Here is a 22,598-nt window from a genome sequence, read left to right as displayed (position 1 = left end):
CTTACAGCAGCTTTGGTGTCTTCACCCTTCTCTCCTACCTCCATGAGTGCATACAGCCTGAGTTCCCTGAACATGGGGACTTTACCTCGAAGCCTCTACTCCACTAGCCCTCGCGGGACCATGATGAGGAGGAGACTGAAAAAGAAAGACTTCAAAAGCTCACGTAAGTGAAACAGTCACCGTTGTCTCATGGGCTGGAGAAGATAGGCGGGCTGGTCGGAGTCTGTGGGAAGAGTGTTTTCTGGTGCCTAAATGATCAGGTGGATGCTAAGGGGCTCCCAGCTCTATGCCAGAGGTCCCTGAAATGCTATCTAGTATCTACATGATACTGATTGCCCAGAACAATTTCAGACTGAATTAGTTAGTTTGTACTATCTTTGCCGACAACTTTTTGTTTGAAATTTCTTTTCTTGCTCTTTGGATCTGCTACGGTAACCAAAGAGGTGATTTTTTTCCCCTTCAAGTCTCCTTCCTTATATTCTGGGTGACTTTGGACATGAAACATTTGTTCTCAGTTCCTTACTCACTCCAAATCAATGGTTTGAAAACTATGTCTCCCTCCTGATAAATATAAGAAAGAACCCCATGCATCTGTTTAATATGATTATAACATGTAATCACTTCTCTTTCCAACCAGATCGAATCATAGTCTAGAGAGGTGGGAGTATTTCCTGTCCTATATGTCCCCTTTGGTGGCTGTAGTTGTGATTCCTATAGAGAAACTCAAAGAAGGTGGGGTCTCTTCCTGCACTTACCATAAAAATAAAATAAGGAACACCCTTAAGTTACCTAAGTAAAATAAAACCCAGACTCTTCAAGGCTGGAAGTGAAGAGAATGTTGTTTGGACCTGTTGGCTTTTCAGCTTGTTTGTCAGAGATTCATCTTCACAAGAGGACCCGCCATGCCACCATCACGGAGACCAGCCACCACCCACCCTGGGAAATGGTCTCTTCATGTTACAGGAAGCTGAAGGTTTCCTTACAAAGAAAACCACTGCAAAAGATAGGGTCACACCGTGGTATAGTCATGATTTTGCCTTGCATATCCCTTCAAATATAAGGGGATTTTTTCATCTTGGGTATATGTGCAGGACAGTAAATTTAAAAAGAGGGAAATAGAAGGAAGGTTGAGTTTAGGTAAAATGAGAATAAACAGCTTCTGGAGTCTCAGATCTTTCTCAGGTGACACGAAAGTAAATTATTCAGTCTTGGAAGAAACCATTTGAAGGCAGTAGAGTGAAGTGGTTATAAGCATAGATGTGGGAACCAGGCTGCCCGTGCTCTCATCCCAGCATCATTGCTGTAGGACCTTGAGCAAGGCACCTAAGTTCTCTATGCCTCGGCCTCCTTAGCTACAAAACAGGGATTAATTACTTACTTCATTGGGTAATTGGGAAGATTATATGAAAGAATATATATATTCACACCACCAAAAGGGACATATGGGACAAGAAATACACTCTGTGAGGAGAATATATATTATTAAGTACATATTATGCATATTATTTTAAAATTATATATATTGGGGCGCCTGGGTGGCTCAGTCAGTTAAGCATCCTACTTTGGCTCAGGTCATGATCTCATGATTCATGGGTTCGAGCCCTGTGTCAGGCCCTGTGCTGACAGCTCAGAGCCTGGAGCCTGCTTCAGATTCTGTGTCTGCTTCTCTCTTTGCCCTTCCCCCACTTGCACTCTGTGTCTCTTTCCTTCAGAAATAAATAAACTTAAAAATACATATATACATACATACAATAATATGTGTTAATACATGTACATATATGTATATACATATTATACACATAGTTTATGTATGTGTTATATATAATTTTCTCAATTATATACTATATACAATATGCTATATACAATAAATACTATATATATTATATACATATGCTAGAACAACACCTGGTAAATGGTAAACACTATTTAATTGTTAGCCATTTGAATAGTTTAAGTGTTAGTTAGTATGCCTTGAATCTAAATTGCCATGTGTGAAAATCTGTTGACACTGTTCCCAACTTTAGGCATTTTTCACAGTGACTACTTTGGCATAATACATAGGTTCTGGGTCTTCCATGCAATGCCATCAGGGCTTGTGGTGGATTTTTGTATATGAAATTTTTTACAAGTAATGCCTTTGGGTGCAGCGTCCCTCACCGACAGCAACAGCCTAACAGCCCTCATCAGGGAAGAGCAATTAAAATGAATTCATTAATGTTTGTACTTCTGCTTGAATGGCTACACATTTGTTTGTGTTAGGTAAGACTCACTCTGTTGACTAAAGGCATTAGTGACTCCAAATGAGTGATAATATGCTTGGCTATCTCGGGTTGATATTTACATAGCTTGAATTTTACAGTAGGAAACAAAGCTGAGATCACGCTGTCACTGATCCCCATAATCAACTCAAATTCTCTTTTGAATCAGAAAGTTATTCTCCAACATAGTAGAAGCAGACGCGTGACTCCAGAAATTGCAAGCTATTTGTGTTTTTTGGAGACATCGGCCACCAGGGCACCACTGACCGTATACCTACCAGAATGTTTATGAAAGTGTCTCAGGAGATCACGCATTTTATATTGTGATCAAACAACAAGGTCCAAAACTTTGATTCGTACTCCAAAAAGGCCTACAAAAATAATGATAGCATTCCAAAGCCAGAAAAAAGTAATTGCTGTTTTTGTTTTTTTGTTTTTCTTAAGTTTCTCTTCTCTCTCTCTCTTTCTCTCTCTCTCTCTCTCTCTCTCTCTCTCTCTCTTTGCTTCTGGTATGGTCACATTCGATGTAAGGGTTTTCCCAAATAACTGATAATAAAAGTTTTATTATGCTCTCACTATACCATGGTTTATTTCCACCACTTTATTTATGTCTTTATTCTATGCCACCTTTTGCTGTCCCCTTTCTAATACTTACGTTTCCATAGCAACCAGGCCATTTGTATGGACGATGAATCATGGCAAAGTCACAACAAATACAATAAAAAGTCTCTTCGCTGTACTGGTGATGAGGTGAGGCCAGAGCCTACAAAACAGAAAAAATTCTCACATATGTTTCTGGTACAAAAGGACATGCCAGAAAAGAATTGAAGTCTTCTCATAAATATTGAAAGATTCTGTATCATTGACCGGAGGGGCGAATACAGGAAGTCTGTAACACCATGTTACAAGAATTAAAGCAGGAAAGTGCTGTGTTTGTTTCACAGGGAGAAGGATGAGTATCCCCAGCACCAGGCTGGGAGGAGTGTCACAAAGCCCTGGAAGGATTGCAGAGCTGTGTCACAGAGGGAACCCTCTTGTCAGCTCTTCTGGAATCTTACTGACCTTTGCCCCACAGCCTGGGCTGTCCCTTTTTCTGCCTCAGAGGCTAAGGCTCTTCCCAGAACCCCGTCATCCCCCTGTGATGGCAGCATGACTGAGCAGTGGACCCGGTTCCTTCCCCCTGCTTCCTGCTTCTGCACACACAGCCAGTGTAGGCTCTGCCTGTTCTCAGTCCACCTGAATTGCAGCCAAGCGTAGAAGTTAGATGACATTCCCAGAATAGTCTTTGCCTCTTTTGCCATCACCGTGTACTACTAGGGAGGCCAACATGGAAAAGAGTTGAAGAGAATGAAAAAACCTAACAAGTTTTGTCCCTGCCACCAACCACTGAAAAAAGATCGGAGGACAAAGGCAGCTAATGGTGAGCTTTTATAAGTGAGCATGCAGGGAGCCCTTCAGGGAACAGCCTAAGAGCTGCCCACCCCACGAGCTGACCCCCATCTGGAGAAGGGAGCTGTTGGACACCCACACCGTGCGCCTGAACTGGATCACACGGTGCACAGTGGGCTGGATCCCCAGCAGGCCGACTATAAGGGGAAATACTTGAGTGACACAGAGGTCTTGAGTTACAGGATCAAATAATGGTGAACACCATATATGGATAAACCTTTGCAATCCATTGCTCCCTATACTTTTTAAATGCTTTTCCTATCTGACAGTTAACCTCACAGCCTTCTAAGAAAGCAGATTTTTAAGCTTTAGAAGCTAACAAGTTGTTTCTGGTTTTCCTCCCTTCCTTACACTAGAAAAGACAAGAATTGACAAAAACCACAGGGTCATTTCCTGCAAACCTGAAGGGTTGCGAACAGAACCCTCCAAAGGTGAACAGGAGCAGGACAGAGCAGATGCAGATTATGAACACAACCGTGGGGCCCATACCATTTAGCAGTGTTCACAGCATGTCAGTGATTTAGTCCTTTCCTTCCTCTCCTGTGAGTAGAAGAAATGGGCGCACTTCAGTTCAGAGCCAGGACCTTGCAGGAGTCTCTACTACCGGAGAGAGAATTCATCATACAAATTTTTAAATTACGGCATTATAATTCATAATAATTCACCTTTGTGAATGGTTGGCCACATTAATGAAGCAGGATAATCAAGCTCATCTTTTTTTCCTCTGAGTAATATTGGTTGCTTTTCTTCTTCTGGCTCATCATCTTTAAATCTACCATTTATCTTTTTCATGTCTGGTTATAATTTGCAAGACTTTAATTTGTGTGAGTAATCAGTACGTACAATTCCAAATGAAATTTTACTGTTTCAAAGAACATTTCAGTGTATCCAGGGACTTTCAGAGGTAATTATAAAATCCTAGATTATTTAATATAATCCTACATTTATTAGATACATTGTAAACTTTTATAATTATAAAACCAATATTTAACATAATTTTAATCCTAAATTAAAGGTCCTAATAATTTCTATTGTCTCAACTTGACTCCAGATGACGCTTACAAATTTAATGATGCCCACAGTGAGCACTTAGATCTATTTTCAAAACCTTTTAGAGAAGTCCGTTTCTGAACTATCTTCTCTAACTCTTGCAAGAACGCAGCAAGTCTCTCCTTCGAGAAGATCTTTACTATGTCTAGCCTAATCTATTCCTCCTGTTATGATTGACCCATTTCTTCTTAATCCTCTCTTAGTGGAAATGGCATTTAGCTGACTTAAAGTTTCAAAAGTGGTTTTTAACTCCAGTTAAGTTGTCCAAAAATCTATACCAAACTGAGATCTCCGATGAAAAAACTGTGTATATTAATGTGAACCTATAGAAAAATTCACAGAAAGTATTCCTATTGAAGTAAGAAGTAATAGAAGATAGAATGGAAGTAATCTGCCAAATAGGGGATGTCCTAATATTATATTCCTGCCTACTATGAGAACAGACTGGAAAGAAATGCAACTCTCCAGATCCATACTAACTACTCCTGGTGGTTCTGTGCCATCAGGAACAAAATGTGTAATCTGGAGAGCAGGTAAAGTACAGTTGACATCAACAAAGCACACTAGAAAGTGTGATCTGAATGAATATAGTCCATGTGTCGGATCTTGGAATTGTAGGCCACCAGCTGTAAGAGGCTCAGGGTTGGAAGCTACCTTTACCCCCTACTTCAGGCTACTTTAATCTCATTGATGTGAATTTTGTTGTGAGAACTATGATGATGTTTCTTAAGAAGAAGTAGATTTTCCTTCCTTCTAGACAAATGATCTATCGCATCTTCCTCTGCCATGTCAGCTACAATGTTGGGATGAACTACATAGTGGAAAAATTGGGGTCCTGAGGGACAACTTTCTAGTTCCTTAACTCAGCAGAACCTGCATGAAATGTTGGTTCCAAAAAGAAAAATGTGGATAATATCACAAAACTCAATTCGTTCTTCCTTTATTTAGTGTTCATTGAATGTTCCAGGCATTGGGATTTCAAAGAGGAAAAGATCTGGGTTCCAATCTTTAAAAACAAGGATGCTGAATGCTTAAGTAGGACCATGTATTAGAAATGTGGAGATGTAGACAGGGGAGTACCTAACTCTGCCTGGAGAAAGCAGGGAAAGGGACATTGAAAGCCCAGGGGAAGAGCTAAAGGGACAGAGGGATGTAAGCAGGGCTGCAGCAGATAGGCAGGAGACTGGATAGGCAGGGGACATGAACTTATGAAGGTTCCCACGAGCTCTGTTAGCACTGGGGTTGTTGTTCTATAGAAAATAGGGAGGCGTTGAAAGAGTCTAAATGGGAGGATGACCTCTGCCCATTAGATAAGCCACTCTGGCAGCAATTGGGAGGCTGTTCGCATAAGACAAGAGGCAAGGACATGGTTCTAAGTCTATATAGTGATCTGTATTAGCAATGATGAGGCCCTACTTTAGAGAATAGATACACTGGGGGCCTCATCATGAAGAGAAAGTTAACCTGGCAAGTTGATACGTAGAAAATGTTGGGCATGAAAGGACCAGAAACCTCCATATTCATGTATTTGAAATAAACTAAACACCTGAAATACAAATAATAAAAGCCTGGACTGAAGCATTAACAATAAGAAGGGAAAAGAGGATTTATAGAAGTTAGATTTCAGTGGTCATCCTGAAAGGACTTAGCCATTGTCTTGATTGAATTTGAGACAATGGGGATGTTCTGAGTCAAAGGCTACTTTGAGATTTCAGGCCTGGTGGACCTATAAGCATGATGGTCCCAGTCACAGAAACAGTAGGGGGAATGCAAAAGAGAGGATGACTAACTCAATTTTTAAAATGTTGAGTTTTGAGGAGTCAGTGAGACCTTCTTGTGGATGGGATATCCACGTCAGGAAATTCATCACTGGAGCTTGAGAGAAACTGGAGAGGTAGATTTGAGAAGATACACGCAGAGGTCATATTACAGAAGCAGTAGAAGTAAATGAGGGAAAGGAGAGTAGAGAAGGCTTAGAAGAGAACCACAGGGAAGTCTACATTTGCCGTGTAGACTAAGCAAAGGAACTGGGAGGGGCTGAAAAAAGTCAGAAACTAAGAACGAACCTTCACTGAAACCAAGAGAGCAATTTCAGAAAGAAAAGGATAGTTCCCAAGCCACTTGCTGCAGAGTAGTTAGAGCAGAAGATGGCCATTGATTTTGGCAGTCAGGAAGTCATCAGTGAGAGTAGTTTCAGTAAAGGGTGAAAGGAGAGGCCAAGTTTTAAGCAGGCCCAGAATCAGTACAAACCCATAGGGAGAGGTCAGAAAGCTAGGGGAGTGAGCAGGAAAGTTGGAAAAAGCAAGAGAGAAGTATTTATGACACAAAATCACAGGGAGCCGAAATGGATAGGACCAGAAAGGAGGAGGTAGCCTTGAAATGGAAAGAAGGATACATCCTCCTGGGAAAAAGAAGGAAGTTAGAATAGATGATACAGAGAAATCGAAGTTGAAAAGAATGCTTTTAAGGAACTCTTGTCAAATGGCTGGATCTTTTCAGTCTGGTAGGAAATGAAGTCAGGAGTCAAGTTTGATCCTTATAATGGTGGAAATGTTTGAGACAGATCCCGTGAGAAATCAAATAAGGAGTCAAAGTATTACACAACAGAAAATTCCAGGGCCCCATAGAGAATTGTGTGAATGTGTAGTGACTTTCTCTAGCACCCATCAGCAACTTAGTAAGAGCACGGGAGTGGAGTGGGCATTACCAAAGAATATTGAGTATTAGACTATAGAAAATGTCATGAGCTTTCAGCATCTCTGATTCCAGCAGCTGCATCACTGAAGTGGTCACCAGGGATCCAGGGGGAGTATGGGGGGAAACGATGCCAGTAAAAGGCAATACATAAAGACGGTAGCTTTCAAACTGGATTCCCCAGATTCCCACAGGAGGGATGGGAAGGCCTCCTCTAGGGTCTCCCATTCCTACCTCAGTATCTTCAGTAGCTCTGTTTTTATCTGAAATACAAAGACATCCCTTACATGCTTTCATTTGAAGAGGGGTCAGGGGGAATCTGTTGCTAACAAGTTTGCAAACCACTGGACTGGAAGACAGGTGAGAGAGAGTGGGGCTAGAAGTCATCAAGGAGGGAAAATGAGGTCGGAAGGACGGGGGGGAGATGGCTATTAAGATTGCGTGGTCAACAAAGAGGATTCAGATATGAAGATCCCAGAGCGGTCTCCAGGTTGAAGGATGGTGGGGTCCAACACAGGGTTCTGCTGATAGAGAGCTGAAGTCGAGTGGAATTGCTAATAATCAGCACTGAGAGACCCAAAGAAGCACAAAGCCAGGCGTTCAATTATTGCCATGATGTCAAAGATACTGAGGACATGGAAAAGCGACAGACTAGAAGGGGCAAATTAAGAGCCGAGTCTGAAGTCAGTGAGGAAATGGGGGGAAACAGGAAAAGTAGAACATCATGGGTTTGAAGAGGAGACAAAGCAGAAATAAGTAAATAATACAGAACTTTAAAATAGGAGTGGTTTGGGGCGCCTGGGTGGCTCAGTCGGTTAAGCATCCGACTTCAGCTCAGGTCACGATCTCACGGTCTGGGAGTTCGGAGTTCGAGCCCCGCGTCGGGCTCTGGGCTGATGGCTCAGAGCCTGGAGCCCGCTTCCGATTCTGTGTCTCCCTCTCTCTCCGCCCCTCCCCCGTTCATGCTCTGTCTCTCTCTGTCTCAAAAATAAATAAACGTTAAAAAAAATTTTTTTTTAATAAAATAAAATAGGAATGGTTTAAGGTAAAAAGCACTGCATGTGTGGAGCACGGAAGGTTCTAACCCTTTCTCTGTCCTTGTCCCCTGCAGGGAGAGTGAAAGAAAATAGCTTCTGGGTGGAGGGGTTTCTGAGGTATATGGTGTCAGCAGGTGTCAATTGCAGTAAGGAGGCCAGACTCTTTTGGAGGAAGTGACAGTCCCACATGGGACCCTGCAGAGAGCTTGCTCACAGAAAGCAAAGGAGGCACAGGTCCCAGTGGGCATCAATGAGAGAAAGGCATCGGGGAGTGGAGTGGCCTTTTCATGACCCGCCAGAGATCCAGTGGGAAAGAACAAAGGCTAAAGAGCCAAAATTTGGGGATAGGAGAAATAGAAAGTTTAAACGACTCCATCAAGCCAACCCAATGCTAGGTTAAGGTTGACGACCAACACGTCCTCGCCATTCCAGGAGCCAGACTCTTCAAAGCTACAGACCAGATTGTTTATAAAAACCTTAAGGCTTAGGCACAAATGGATAGAGTGGAAAACACATTAGACCAGTTAGCCGAACCCTTTTTTTTTTCATAGATAGAAAAGAAATCAATGCCTCTGCCCCTCCCAAGGTCACACAGCTGGTTGCCTACTGGTAGAGCCAGGACCAGAACCGACATACCCAGTCCCAAGGCCATCCTCTTCCTACAACCCCCACAACTATCCCTGGTATGGGGGCCACCCTGGTGTTGTGACTGATAGATGACAGACATCAGGAGACTCCTTTATGTGGTTCAGCTCTGACTAAACTTATTTCAAGGAGACCAAAATATCCCACCATTACCAATGAGCTTTTTTTTTATTTTTCCTTCTTTCAGAGACATAATCTGCGTCAGCAAGGCCGGCGTCTCTGGTGCTTGCTCCAACCTAACATCATTGTTTTTCATGTTTGTTCCTCCAGTGTCTTTAGCCTCAAGCACAGTGGGCCTGGCTGGGCAGGTCGTTCACACAGAAACCACAGAAGTTGTGCTGACAGCCGATCCCGTCACAGGATTTGGGATCCAACTGCAGGGCAGTGTGTTTGCCACGGAGACGCTCTCTTCGCCACCTCTGATTTCCTATATTGAAGCTGACAGCCCAGCCGAGAGGTAAGACACTCCTTGACAGCATCCTTTTCTGTGCCCGGTATCTTTGAATAGCTAATAAATTAGGGAACAGGGCTCAATGCAGGAAATGCAGGATGTGATGAACTCTCCGTTCCGACAGTAAAATTTTACGTTCTTGATAAGGTTTGAGAAGAAAAACGAGCGTGGATGCCTTTATCTAGCAGATTGTTGTCTGGCAGGGACTGGAGGCTGTATTAATTAAAAAGGAAAATATCTCTGAAGTTCCAACTTTATTATAATCATTCCTCTGCTATGGGGAGCTGTACATTCATCACTACTATATATTGGTTCAGATCAGATTAAAACAATGCCATAGTTTTAAATTATTTGTTCCTTCTCTGGGGTACATCAACATTGCCTGGCTCACATCTGGAGCCATCAAACACAAGAGTGCAAGACCTTGCAGTTGACCTAATACGATGCCCACAGCATTGAATGAACAAGACCGAATGGTTACGCTATTTCACAAGGATCAAACAATACAGATTTGGCAACTTCAACTTGATAATTACTTACTCTGGCTACAGTCTCTAACATGTGGTTCTAAATATAGATGTGGGGTGCTACAGATTGGAGACAGAGTGATAGCCATTAATGGGATTCCAACTGAAGACAGCACCTTTGAGGAAGCCAACCAGCTCCTCCGAGACTCTTCAATCACGAGCAAGGTCACACTGGAAATCGAGTTTGATGTTGCAGGTATGGTCATATAATCGCGAGTCAGCTGCAGAGTCAGGAGTGGACCGCATGTGAATTATATGGATTGTGTGGCAGATGGGGAGCTATTTTTTTTACCTACTGAACATGTTTTTGTTTAGGAGATTTGGGGTGTCATTTTGTATTGAGCATTACTTTTGTGCTATTCGTTGAAATGTCACCATAAGAACAGATGAAAATAAATGTGACAAAGTGAATAAGTATTAGCTGCTATAAAGGTGATTTTAAAAAATCACGTAGCCTTTATTCTTCCTGATTTTCCCCTATATGCTCGAGAAACCATATTCTTCTGTCACGTGGATGAGAAAAGCCTGTCTTTGACCCTTCCCACTGCAAAGAACATGTGGAAGTTTGGTAGGGAACAATGAAAACGCATTAGGTGGATTTATACAAGCCCAGCAGGTAAATAATTCATTCTCTAGTGTGAAAAAGAAATTGCACCGGACACTTGTTAAAAACAAGGAAGACTTTATTCAAGACTATTTCAAGAGAGATCAAGAGTTGGAATAGGGAAGAGAGATTAAACTCAATCCCAAAGACAGTATGGGCAGGTGGGAATTTATGGCCACCAAGCAAGGTGAGGGTAGGGAGTCATGGAATGAAAAATTACTAACAGGAACTTGATTAGATATCAAGGGGGTGGGAATGAGGAATTTGATTGTAGATTCCAGGGTGGGGGGGATTCTCAACAACCTGAGTTAGCAGGATTCTCGCTAAAACTGGGCTCAGCAAATCAAAGATAAGGCCTCGTTGAAAAGAGGACCCAGAGGAGCCTAACTTAAGTTTGATCGGGAAGGGAATCCTTGTCAGTAGCTAACAGGTGTGTGGATTTTAGAGGTCGCTGCTAGTTTCCATTTAACGAAATAGTATTCATACAGTGATATACCACTTCATAGAGCCAACAATCTTTACCAACTGGTAAAGATATGCCTTTGGACGTAGGGATTGCATCTTCCCAGCAAATGCTTGCTGAGTGTTTACTGTGGGCCAGCTGGAGATGCAGCAGTAGACATGGAAGAAAAAATAACTCCTTCCTTCATGAAGCATATAGTATTACAGAAAGTTGATTTTTAAGTTAATGAATATAACTTTAGACAGTAATAAGTGCTCTGGGGAAAAGAAAACAGGATGGGGATGAGAGAATGGCTGTGGGGAGCTATTTTCATGGAATGATTCTCTGAGGAAGTGACACTTGAGCAGAGATTTGAAGGTTGGGAAGGAGCCAGCTACGTCCTGGGAGGAGGGTATTCCAGGTAGAAGGAACAGCCAGCGTAAAAGACATGGGCCAGATTAGTAAGATGGATGGATTTGAGAACCAACGGAAAGGGTTCTCACTGCAGCATAAGGAAGTTGGGGGTGACGATCACGTTTGGAATTGGAGATGGGGTAATAAGAAGGATTGGAAGGGGCCAACTTAAGATGTGGCTTGAAGCAGGACTAGCAGAACTTGTTTATGGAATGGATATGGAAAATGAGAGAAAGGGAAAATCATGGATGACTCCTGAGGTGTAAGAGTCAGCAATCAAGTAAAGAGTGATGGCTTTAAGGGAGAGGAAGACTTGAGGAATGGAAATTTGAGGATAACAACAAGTTCTGTTTTATGCGAGTGGGTTAGGGGCAGAGAGAGAGGGAGACACAGAATCCGAAGCAGGCTCCAGGCTCCGAACTGTCAGCGCAGAGCCCAATGCTGGGCTCTAACTCACAAACCGTGAGGTCATGACCTGAGCCGAAGTCGGTCACTCAACCAACTGAGCCACCCAGGCACCCCGAACAAGTTCTATTTTAGACATGACTAGGCAAATCCACTGCCAGTTCTAGGGGGAAAGGGACAAGCACATCCATTCCTTAGTTCAGAAGACAACTATCGAGCACCAGTTACTCAGTGCTAGGCACTGTGCTATGTTCAGATCATTTAAAGGGAAAATAAAAAGGATTAATATCTTCAAAGAGCTCAGAGTCAATTAGACAAGAGCAAGATCTGCTAAAAGATAAGAATAGACTTACTGAATGTGTGTTGCCACTGGAATATGAAAGGAAGTGCCCGATGGGGGATCTGGGCCAGAGAGCAGCCTTGAGGAGGAACCACCATGTCAGTGACTGGTGAAGTCACTGAAATACAGGAGACCACTAAGGAACGAGTGGCAGGAAGGAGGGGATGCTGCCTGAGGAATTCTAAGATGGAAAGGGGAAGGATGCTAGCCAAGGAAATAATGTAGGTGGATTACGAGAAGTGAAAGGAGAACCCAAAAAAGGTAGCATTTTGGAAACCAAAACAAGAACTTCAAGGTCGTGATCAATAGCATAAAGGGGCTTCAGAGAATTCAAGTAATATAAGGCAAGAAAGGTCCATTGGATTTGGCAATTCAGAAAAAAAGACATTGCAGAGTATATTCAGGGAGTTGGGGGACAGGAGTCAGACCACAGAAAGCCGAGGAGTGAGGAATGGGCAGAGAAATACAGGCAGGCTATGTTTGCTTTCTGCCAATGAACTGGGTTTTGAAAGAGGGTAACTAGAAAAATGCAGTGAATGGATAAAAAGGACAGAGGCCACTGTGGCCTCTTCTTGTTTGAAAACTTCTACAGCATTTAATTACATACTGGACACTCTATTTTATTCTCTAATCAGTGGTTCTCAGTCAAGATCAGTTTTGCCCTGTGGAACATTTGGCAATGGTAAGAAATTTCGCTGTGGGTGAGAAAAAGATGGGGTAAAAGATAAAAGATTCGGAGTTCAGAGGGGAGTTATTTGTTTTGTTGTTTTGTTTTGTTGAGATTGGAGAGATCTGAACATGTCTGAGGCCTGAAGTGAATGAGGGAGAAAAAAGATAATTGATGGATATAGGTCCCTAAAGGGATGAGCAGAGAAGTTGTCTAGAACACAGGTAGATAACTAGTCTAAGACAAAAGGTTGATGGCCGCCTCTTGTGAGTTTGAAGAGAAGGATGTGAGAATATAACTATTGAGACATTCATGTAAGAACTGTCAGGCAAAGGTAAAAGGATCAGCATCTTGGGGAGTTGAAAAGAATGATGGTTTAGAATAGCTAATGGGGAAATGACTGAGAAAGCTAACCAGACCCATGTACAGGGATTTTCCAGCTGGGTGGTGGACCATGCAAAGTCCAGAAGCTCTAAGTTAATAGCACTGTCAACCTGCACGGCCAAGTAGTTTTTTGTCAGGTGGCCTCAGCTACTGAGGAGTAACAGCAGAGGTGCTAGGTGATTAGACTGAACCAGAGATTGAGATTTCCAGAGAAGGGTCAACAGAAAGAAAACTAAAGTCACAGCAGTTCAAATTGTTGCAGGAAGAACAGATGAATAACTATAGTAATAACATCAAAATCATGGTAATACTACGAAATGCTTACTCTATGGCATGTCACTCTTCTAAGCACTGCATGTGCATTAGCTCACTTATAACAGCAATGGAGGTTACTATTATTTTGTCGCCAGAAAACTGAAGCCCATGGAGTTAATGGTAGGGCTGGGATTTTCACCCAGTTGGTCTGGCTCCTAAGGCCATGCTCTAACCACTACACATACTGCCTTGAGGGAATCTAGGCTACAGATGGATGGAAGTCAATAGTGGATCATCATGGTAGACTGGGAAGAAAGAGAGGACTCAAGGGCTTAGGAGTATTCAGGAAGAAAAATGGGCATAGTAAGAGAAAGTTGAGGAGGGAGCTAATGGTGGGAGACTGAGGTCAAAGTGGCATATTAGAGCTTAGCATTTCAGAGAAGGTCAAGTAGGGCTCAGGGTAGTGAGCTGCTGAAGTGAAGTAGAAGGGAGGCGAATATTATTCAACCAGAGGTCTGGGAAATTGGAATGCAGTGTGATGGAAAGAGCATCCACACAGTGGAATCTCCCAGAAGGAGGGCAGGACTTGGAATGAGGGAGTATGAACTAGCTACTGTTGACATGCTGAACACAAGCCCATCAGAGGATCTCTGCAGTTTCCCCTGCCTGAGTAGCTCTTCCCTCCCACATTCAGGTGGTTTGCTTACTTCATTCAGGTCTTTGCTCAAATATCACTCGTTCAGGGAATCATTCCCTCACCATAACACTCTGTTCCTGTGCCCAGATTTATGGTTCTTCTTAGCCTTACTCATGCTCTGATGTTATATTGTGGATGTACTTATTGTCTTATCTTCTCCACTGGAAGAATATCTATGATGTCAGGGACTTTGTGCCTTTTGTTCACTAATGTATCCCAGCACCCAGAATAGTGCTTGGAATACAAGAGCCTCTCAGCCAATACTTGGTGAATGAATGAATGAATGAAGTGCATTTGTCTCTCCTGAGGGACTGGATCCAGGAACCTCAGTTTGCATCAAGAACTGATTTCAGGGGTGCGTGGGTGGCTCAGTCACTTACCCTTCTGACTCTTGGTTTTGGCTCAAGTCATGATCTCACAGTTCGTGGGTTTGAGCCCCACATCAAGCTCGGTGCTCACAGCCCAGAGCCCGCTTGGGATTCTCTCTCTCTCTCTCTCTCTCTCTCTCTCAAAATAAATAAATACACTTAAAAAAAAAAACTGATTTCATATCCACTATTTCTCTGGAGTTCCTGGTCTCTCGGTGTTGCTTGTCTCTGCGTATCTGCTCCATTTGTCTCTCTACAAGTTTTTTCTGGCTTTTGATTGTACTTGATTGCCCCATCTTTGCTAAAGGGCCCAGCCAGTGCCAGCCAGTTCAAGTTTCTAATTCTCAGATTTGTTAGCTTCCCCTTCTTGTCAGCTGTGACCAAGCAGGAATCTGGTAGAAGGACCCTGTAAGGATCAGTCAGATGTTGATGAGGGTGTGCTTTTCAAAGAAGGCTGTCCAGCAGCCCCAGAATGTATTACTACAATCACAGAACATTAGTGGTGAAGGGACTCTTACAATCCAATACCTTCATTTATTTATAAATGGAGAAACTGAAGTTTGAGCGGGGAAACTCAAGGTCATAGAACAAAGTAGACTGTTGACTTGCGCCTTTTTCATATCATATTACACTGCCTGTTCAGGAGGTGTGGGGGTTTCCAGCACGAAAGCGCAGGATTTCTGAATTTCTGCCTATTGTCGTTGTGTGTTGAGGGGAGATGGCTATCCTGTGCATTGTAGGATGTAACACAGCATATTCTTGAAACCCCCCTATAGTGGAATGGCCAGCACAATTTGACCTCTACCATAAGCAGAATCCAAGCATTTACTTGTGCTATCAATACATGTTTATTTTATGTGTATCCTCAATGTTTTTTCATTGTTTAATCCATACTTAATGTATATGTATAGCTTAATATTTGCTGATTAACTATTTGAATATCCTCGGTTTAAGCTCCTCTAAGAAATAGAAACTTGTCTATTAAACTCACTCTGTGCAGTGCCAAGTTTCCTTGAATAAGAGACAGGGGAAAAGGGACCAAAGGTCTTTCCCCCCTGCCCAATTGTTCCAGAAATCAACATGTTTCAAATGGATAGAAATGATGTAGAATAAGGCCAGAAAAAAAATATGCTCCCATCCTGTCATTCTCTCCTCCCTTGCTCATGGCCAACATCACTAATTGATTTCAGTATTCTCCTGCTGAGCCCAGACACAACATCAGAATCTCCAATAAAACACTTTAGTTAGTCATTACCAATGGAATCTGCTGGAAACTGCTGGGGTCAGAAAGCTCTCTTGTAGCCAATTGAGATCTTGGAACATTGGTATAGGAAATCTCTGGACATGAGCTAATTCAAGACTGTCCTATCCTGGATTCACTCCTAATTGCCCGAATGTGGGCCACCCATTTCCAAAATTCTTCCTCAGAAATATACCAAGATATTAATTCCCAAATTATTGGGTCTCAGAGATAAGCCATCTCTATTTTAAGTAACACAGAGTTTTATAAAGCTTGCCTATCAGTGAAAGACAGATACCATATGTTTTCACTCATATGTGGATCCTGAAAAGCTTAACAGAAAACCATGGGGGAGGGGATGGGGGGAAAAAAGTTACAGAGAAGGAGGGAGGCAAACTATAAGAGACAAATGCTGAGAACAAACTGAGGGTTGATGGGGGGTAGGGGAGAGGGGAAAGTGGATGATGGCATTGAGGAGGGCACCTGTTGGGATGAGCACTGGGTGTTGTATGGAAACCAACTTGACAATCAATTATACTTAATTTAAAAAAAAAAAAAAGCTTGGGGCGCCTGGGTGGCTCGGTCGGTTGAGCGTCTGACTTCGGCTCAGGTCATGATCTCACAGTCTGTGAGTTCGAGCCCTGCATCAGGCTCTGTGCTGATGGCTCAGAGCCTGGAGCCTGCTTCTGATTCTGTGTCTCCCTCTCTCTCTGCCCCTTCCCCGCTCATGCTCTGTCTCTCTCTGTCTCTCAAAAATGAATAAACGTTAAAAAAAATTTAAAAAAAAAAAAAAGCTTGCCTGTGAGTACACTCTTGCCTAAATCTATCTCTTTTAATGGGCACCACTGTATAAACAACATTGTAGTGACATTGATGAGATTCTTTTTAAAGCTGAAATTATTCACAGCCTCATCACTTTAATAAAAGTTTTTTTATATTTCTTTACAAGGTCATTTATCATGTATATAATTTTATAAAGCTATATTTATAATATATACACAACTTATATTTTGCCTTTTTCAATACTGTCTTTTAAATACCAGTCTACAAAATTGTGAACACTTGAAGATTCTGCTTTGACTATAAAGTTATTCTGTCAGAAAAAAAAAAAAAAATACGGCTTTGTTCTGGAAAGAAGTCCCAGTGAAAATCCTATCAAATGATGTTTGCCATCATTGCGGGAGCCCCCCGTGCTTTCCTCTGAGTGGCTGGGGGTTAAGCATCTACGTTTCCCCGCTCCCTCTCAGAATCCCTTACTTTTTCAAGTCTCACAAGGGTGTGCAGGTTGATGAATTATGATGGGGTGATTATCTTACTGTGCCAACAACGAATGCTTCAGGCAGGAAAAGCAGGCCGATTGGAAAGAAGGGAGACTTTGTTTATCCAAATGTGTTTTTAATTACAGTATTAACAAAGATAAGGCAAAACAAGAGAAGCACAAAATAATCACATGGGAGTCTAACAAAGTAAACATTCCAGCTGTTTGTTCTAAACCTATGATTTCTCCAAGTATCTTTTCCTCTCCAAAGTAGTTCTTTAAGAAACACCAATGTAAATAGGCCTTTGCTTCAACCACCAAATAACTGTGTGGGCAAAAACAAAACAAAGAAACAAAAAAACTTACCAAGTATGAAATAAATCATGTTAGCATTTAAAGATTAAAATGAAGCCACGGCTGATCAAAGAGATTCATTTGTTGATATTTCTTCATCATTATGAATATTTCAAATCTCGTGTTGTCAAACATGATTCATTACTATTTTCCAGAAAGTGGTAATATCTCCTCCAGTGTCATTAACAATGTTAATCTCGGTCAAGGTTCCCTGCATTAAAAATTTATAAAAGCAAAATGTTGCTATAGTAACAATTCTAGATCAATGATTCCTGGCCCGTAGGGTTCCAAGACCTCATTTGTATAGTCGCATCATGGACAAGCTGTTATATACATACGTGAATACATGTATACATACATACGAGCATACCATATGCTCCCCTCCCCTTTCACAGAGAATTTTTGTAAAAAACACAGAACACTAAAACAAACATACATGAAGTGAGTTCCGGAATTAGCGAAGCCGTTTCTGCCTCTAAAGCTTCTTATGCATGTACTCACAGACCACTTGCAAGCCATATCTGGGTAATGAAATTCCTACCACACCCATGAACACTTCTGTGGAGGCTTTCTGCTTAGCTCCCATCCCATTTCCTCTACCAGCTCAATGTGTTCTTCAGGGATCTTTCTGTTGCAAGCAGCAGAAATGCACAGGAGCTAATTCAGACAGAGAAGGGGCATTTACTGGAAGCACACAGGCGTTTCACAGCTCTGGAGGACAGGAAATGCAGACAGCCCCAGGAAGCTCTAGAATCAGACAAAAGGGCTGTCATGGCCAAGCACAGGCTCTCCAAGACCTCATGCAGGCTCCTCATGTGCACTCGCTTCTCTCTGCAGACTGGCTGTTGGTGCAGATAGGCAAAATGTGGTCAATTCAAATGCCCTCTCAGCCCCCAGTCTGCATGCTAATTCCCCACTCTTAACTGTCACTTTGGGGGTGAGAAGAAGGTGGCAATTAGTCTTCCATTGTTGGAACAGGGAATGTAGAGGACTTAGGGAAGAGATGGAAGAAAGGCACAGATTTGAGAAATGTTTGGGAAGTAAATATTTATACCTGCAGCATCCAAAGCCAGGAAGTAAAGCACACCTATATACTGTTACTTACCTCTCTTCTTTTTCTCCCCCAGTGTATCAAACCTAGCCAGTCTTTTTGAAATCTGTTAGGGAAAATAATTTTATCTATCTCAAGACCTATTGGGAAATGGGAAGGGTACAAATTCTTTTTTTTTTTTTTTTTAAGTTTATGTTAGAGAGAGAGACAGAGTGCACATAAGAAAGGGGCAGAGACAGAGGGAGAGAGAGAGAATCCCGAATAGGCTGTACTGTCAGTGCAGAGCCCAGTGCAGGGCCCGAACCCAAAAACTATGAGATCATGACCTGAGCCAAAATCAAGAGTCGGATGCCCAACCGACTGAGCCACCCAGGCTCCCCAAGGGTACAGATTCTTTATGAATAAACAAATAAATATATATGGGTCCTTTCTGGTACATCAGTGTGTTAGTTGGGGACAACAGCAAAGCCAAAGACATCCACTCACAGTCTGTGACACTCATCGAAGAGTTAAGAAGAGTAGGAGGGTGCTAAGCAAAATAAGTCAGAGAACGATGAATACCGTATGATCTCATTCATATGTGGAATTTAAGAAACAAAAAAAGAAAATACGGAAAAAGTCTGAGAGAGACAGAGGAGAGAGAGAGATTGGCAGACCAAGAAATAGACTCCTAACTGTAGAGAACAGACTCGTGGTTACAGGGCGGGATGGGGGGGGGGCGGGGGGAGGGCAGAGGGATGGAGGAAATAAGTGATGGGGATTGGGGAGGGCACTTGTGATGAGCACTGGGTGTTGTATGGAGGTGTTGAATCCCTAAATTGCACACCTGAAACTAATATTGTGGTGTATGTTAACTCACCAGAATTTAAGTAAAAACTTAAAAAAAAAAAAAAACAACCAAAGACCAGTGGGAGGGACTGGGAGAAGCAGCAGCCTCCCTAGCTTCCCTGGGAAGTGTGCACAGCACCGAAAGAAAAGAAAGGACCCCAAAGGGTAGACTTGCCTTCACTTGGCCCAACAGCCAGGACTATGAGAAGCAGCTTGGGGATCCTTTTTTCACAGGTGGCATTCTAGAAGCCCGGAGGGCCCAGAGAAATCAAATTTTTATTGTGTTTTCCGGTTGAACAGCCTGTGGCATATCTTCTGTTTTGGAAGATCAGATTCTTGTCTTATAAAAGGTTCACTGGCCTCAATTCCTCCTAGAAAAGTCCAAAAGGCCTGGACGGGCAAGTTAAGGCTGAGGAAGGGAGTCTCCAGCTGTTTTCATGAGACCATCCCCACTTCCACCTAAGCTTGGCAGAGACAAAATGTGTTCAGTATGTGATTAACAAATTGAACCCAGGGCCTCATGGTTGTGGTTGAGTCCTTGTGTGCGGGTTAAGCACTGAGCAAAATCAAGCAGTAAAAATGCTTTAGTTCTGCCATCCCACAAGCCCCCACTTACGCTAATGCTTCCCTTCACGGGCGCCTTCCACCCCTTTCCAAAACCTTCAAGAAAGGATTATAGTCATTAACAGCTTAGGGTGAATAGATGTTATCTCCTCAGAGGATATTTTCTTGCTTTCTTGCTTTCTTTTCTTAATGTTTGCTTTTGAGAAAGAGAGAGAGAGCATGAGCAGGGGAGGGGCAGGTAGAGAGGGAGACACAGAATCCGAAGCAGGCTCCAGGTTCTGAGCTGTCAGCACAGAGCCCGATGTGGGACTCGAACTCACGAACCTCAAGATCATGACCTGAGCTGAAGTCGGAAGCTTAACCGGACGTTTAACGTATTTTCTTTTTAGCCTTGACTCTAACTGAAGGTCTCCCAGGCTGTTAAAGGAATTTTAAGAAGAGTCTATTTAAGAATATGTAGCAGTTTCCTCTTTTCTCCAATACTAGTCAGGCCCTGGTAAATCAACTAAGTTCTATCCAGGGTTGAGATTCAGCCAGCTCCACTGGTTCTCTCTGTTGCTACAGTGTCACCTTACCTCTGTACCGGTTGGACAGGATCTGAGCCAACCTGCACCCTGTCCCAGTGCCCCCTGCCCTCCCGTTCCTCCCCGGGACCTCCCAGAGCTCCCCACGATCCAGACACCTAAGCACAATCCTTGATGCACTTGGGTCCTCCGGGGACCCTCTGTTCCAGCCTAGCAGTCAGCGTCCAGTCTGACTGGTTGTGGCCAGTACCCTTCTGGCTGCAAAATATTTTGAGTATCACTCTTGCTTCTACCTCTTGAGGGGTACTTTTCACTGTTTATATTACAAATTAAGGCACCTCCTATCCCCCACCCCCCAGCCCCTATCAACAACCATCGCATCAAACTGAAATTTCTCTTAAAACCTATTCCCCTAGCTACCTTCAAGAAACAGTTGAAAAAAAGAATTGCTGACTAGGTAAATTCTGGAAAAATATGGTTGAAGAGAAAAAAAAAAAAAAAAAAATATATATATATATATATATATATATATATATATATATATATATATGTAAAACCAGACCTATGATTAAACTTTAGTATGCCTAAGAATTACCTGGAGAGTAGGGCACCTGGGTGACTCAGTTGGTTGAGCATCTGGGTTCGGCTCTGGTCATGATCTCATGGTTCATGAGTTCTAGCCCTATGTCAGGCTCTGTGCTGACAGCTCAGAGCCTGGAGCCTGCTTCAAATTCTATGTCTCCCTCCCTCTGCCCTTCCCCACTCACTCTCTGTCTCTCTCAAAATAAACATTAAAGGGGCACCTGGGTGACTCAGTCAGTTGAGCCTCTGACTTCAGCTCAGGTCATGATCTCACAGTTCGTGGGTTCGAGCCCCGTGTCAGGCTCTGTGCTGACAGCTCGGAGCCTGGAGCCTGCTTCAGATTCTGTGCCTTCCTTTCTCTCTCTGCCCCTCCCCTGCTCACACTCTGTCAATCTCTCTCTCAAAAAATAAATAAACATTAAAAAAATTTTTTTAAATAAACATTTTAAAAAATCTGTTAAAAAAAAAATCACCTGGAGAATATGTTTAAAATGTAGACGTCTAGGCTTTATCTTCAGAAACTCTGATTCCATAGATCCCGGATGATTCAGGAATCTGTTTGTAACTTGCATTCCAGGCAAATTCGATGCAAATGTTGCCTGAATAACACTTAAGAAATACTGAACTCAGCTGTTGCTGTGAAATGCACACAGTTGCCTCCGGGCAGGACATCCACTCTTAACCAGGAATGCAATTTATCAGGATTTTATAGGCATTCATTTACTTCAATTCCTACAACTTGAACTTCAGACGATTATGATACAAGAATCCCTGATGCATTTCCATTGATTGGTGCTCCATTCTTCCTGGTCACCTACAAACGTACTCTTCTTTGTTTTGAAATTACAGAGTCTGTCATCCCAAGTAGTGGAACGTTTCATGTAAAGCTCCCTAAGAAGCATAATGTGGAACTTGGAATAACCATCAGTTGTAAGTAAAAGTGATTTTTTTTTAATGCAGCATTTAAAAAAGACATTAGGAAATTGTATTGTCAAATGGCTTACAGGTGTGAAAAATGTTTTAAGTGTCATTGCCAAGTTTCCCTGTAATGTTACAAACATACAGAGCCACTCACACCTCTAAGCACTTAACTAGCGCTGTGAATGGGGCATTTACTTAAACTGTCTCCAGTCTTATGTTTCTTCATCTGTCAAATGGAAATAAGGATATCTACAAAATATAGGATTGTTTATACTCTGGTTTCTCTTCAGATCACATAAATCTTTCGCCTTTTACAAAATATAGAATTGTTTGAAGTATTATGTAAAATAACATATTTATATACCTAGTATGTAGGTATATAACATATTTATATACCTAGTATATAGGTATATAACATATTTATATACCTAGTATATAGGTATATAACATATTTATACCTAGTGCAGTCCCTGGCAAGTAATAAGTGCCCAATAAATGTGTCTCACCCCCACCATGAATAATTAAATGAGCATATAAATGCATATGGGTTCCCTACATTTTATTATATTGTGATTAAGTCTTCACAATA

At 42.3% G+C, this 22,598-nt stretch overlaps 1 protein-coding gene across 9 annotated transcripts in view; it reads left to right on the top strand.

Annotated features, from left to right (window-relative positions):
- GRIP1 (glutamate receptor interacting protein 1) overlaps positions 1–22,598 on the top strand; it is a 670,689-nt gene that overhangs the window by 578,691 nt on the left and 69,400 nt on the right. For 8 of the 9 annotated variants that reach the window (XM_027071309.2, XM_027071305.2, XM_027071306.2 and 5 more), the window contains 4 exons: positions 8–163; positions 9,404–9,590; positions 10,162–10,307; positions 21,938–22,018. In XM_027071309.2, the coding sequence (XP_026927110.1) occupies positions 8–163; positions 9,404–9,590; positions 10,162–10,307; positions 21,938–22,018 (570 nt within the window). The remainder of the gene's footprint in view (positions 1–7; positions 164–9,403; positions 9,591–10,161; positions 10,308–21,937; positions 22,019–22,598) is intronic. The other variant, XM_053226464.1, reaches the window with a different exon arrangement.

This window comes from Acinonyx jubatus, chromosome B4 (genome assembly GCF_027475565.1).
Source record: "Acinonyx jubatus isolate Ajub_Pintada_27869175 chromosome B4, VMU_Ajub_asm_v1.0, whole genome shotgun sequence".
NCBI lineage: Eukaryota > Metazoa > Chordata > Mammalia > Carnivora > Felidae > Acinonyx > Acinonyx jubatus.
This window is presented reverse-complemented; position numbering and strand designations above follow the sequence as displayed.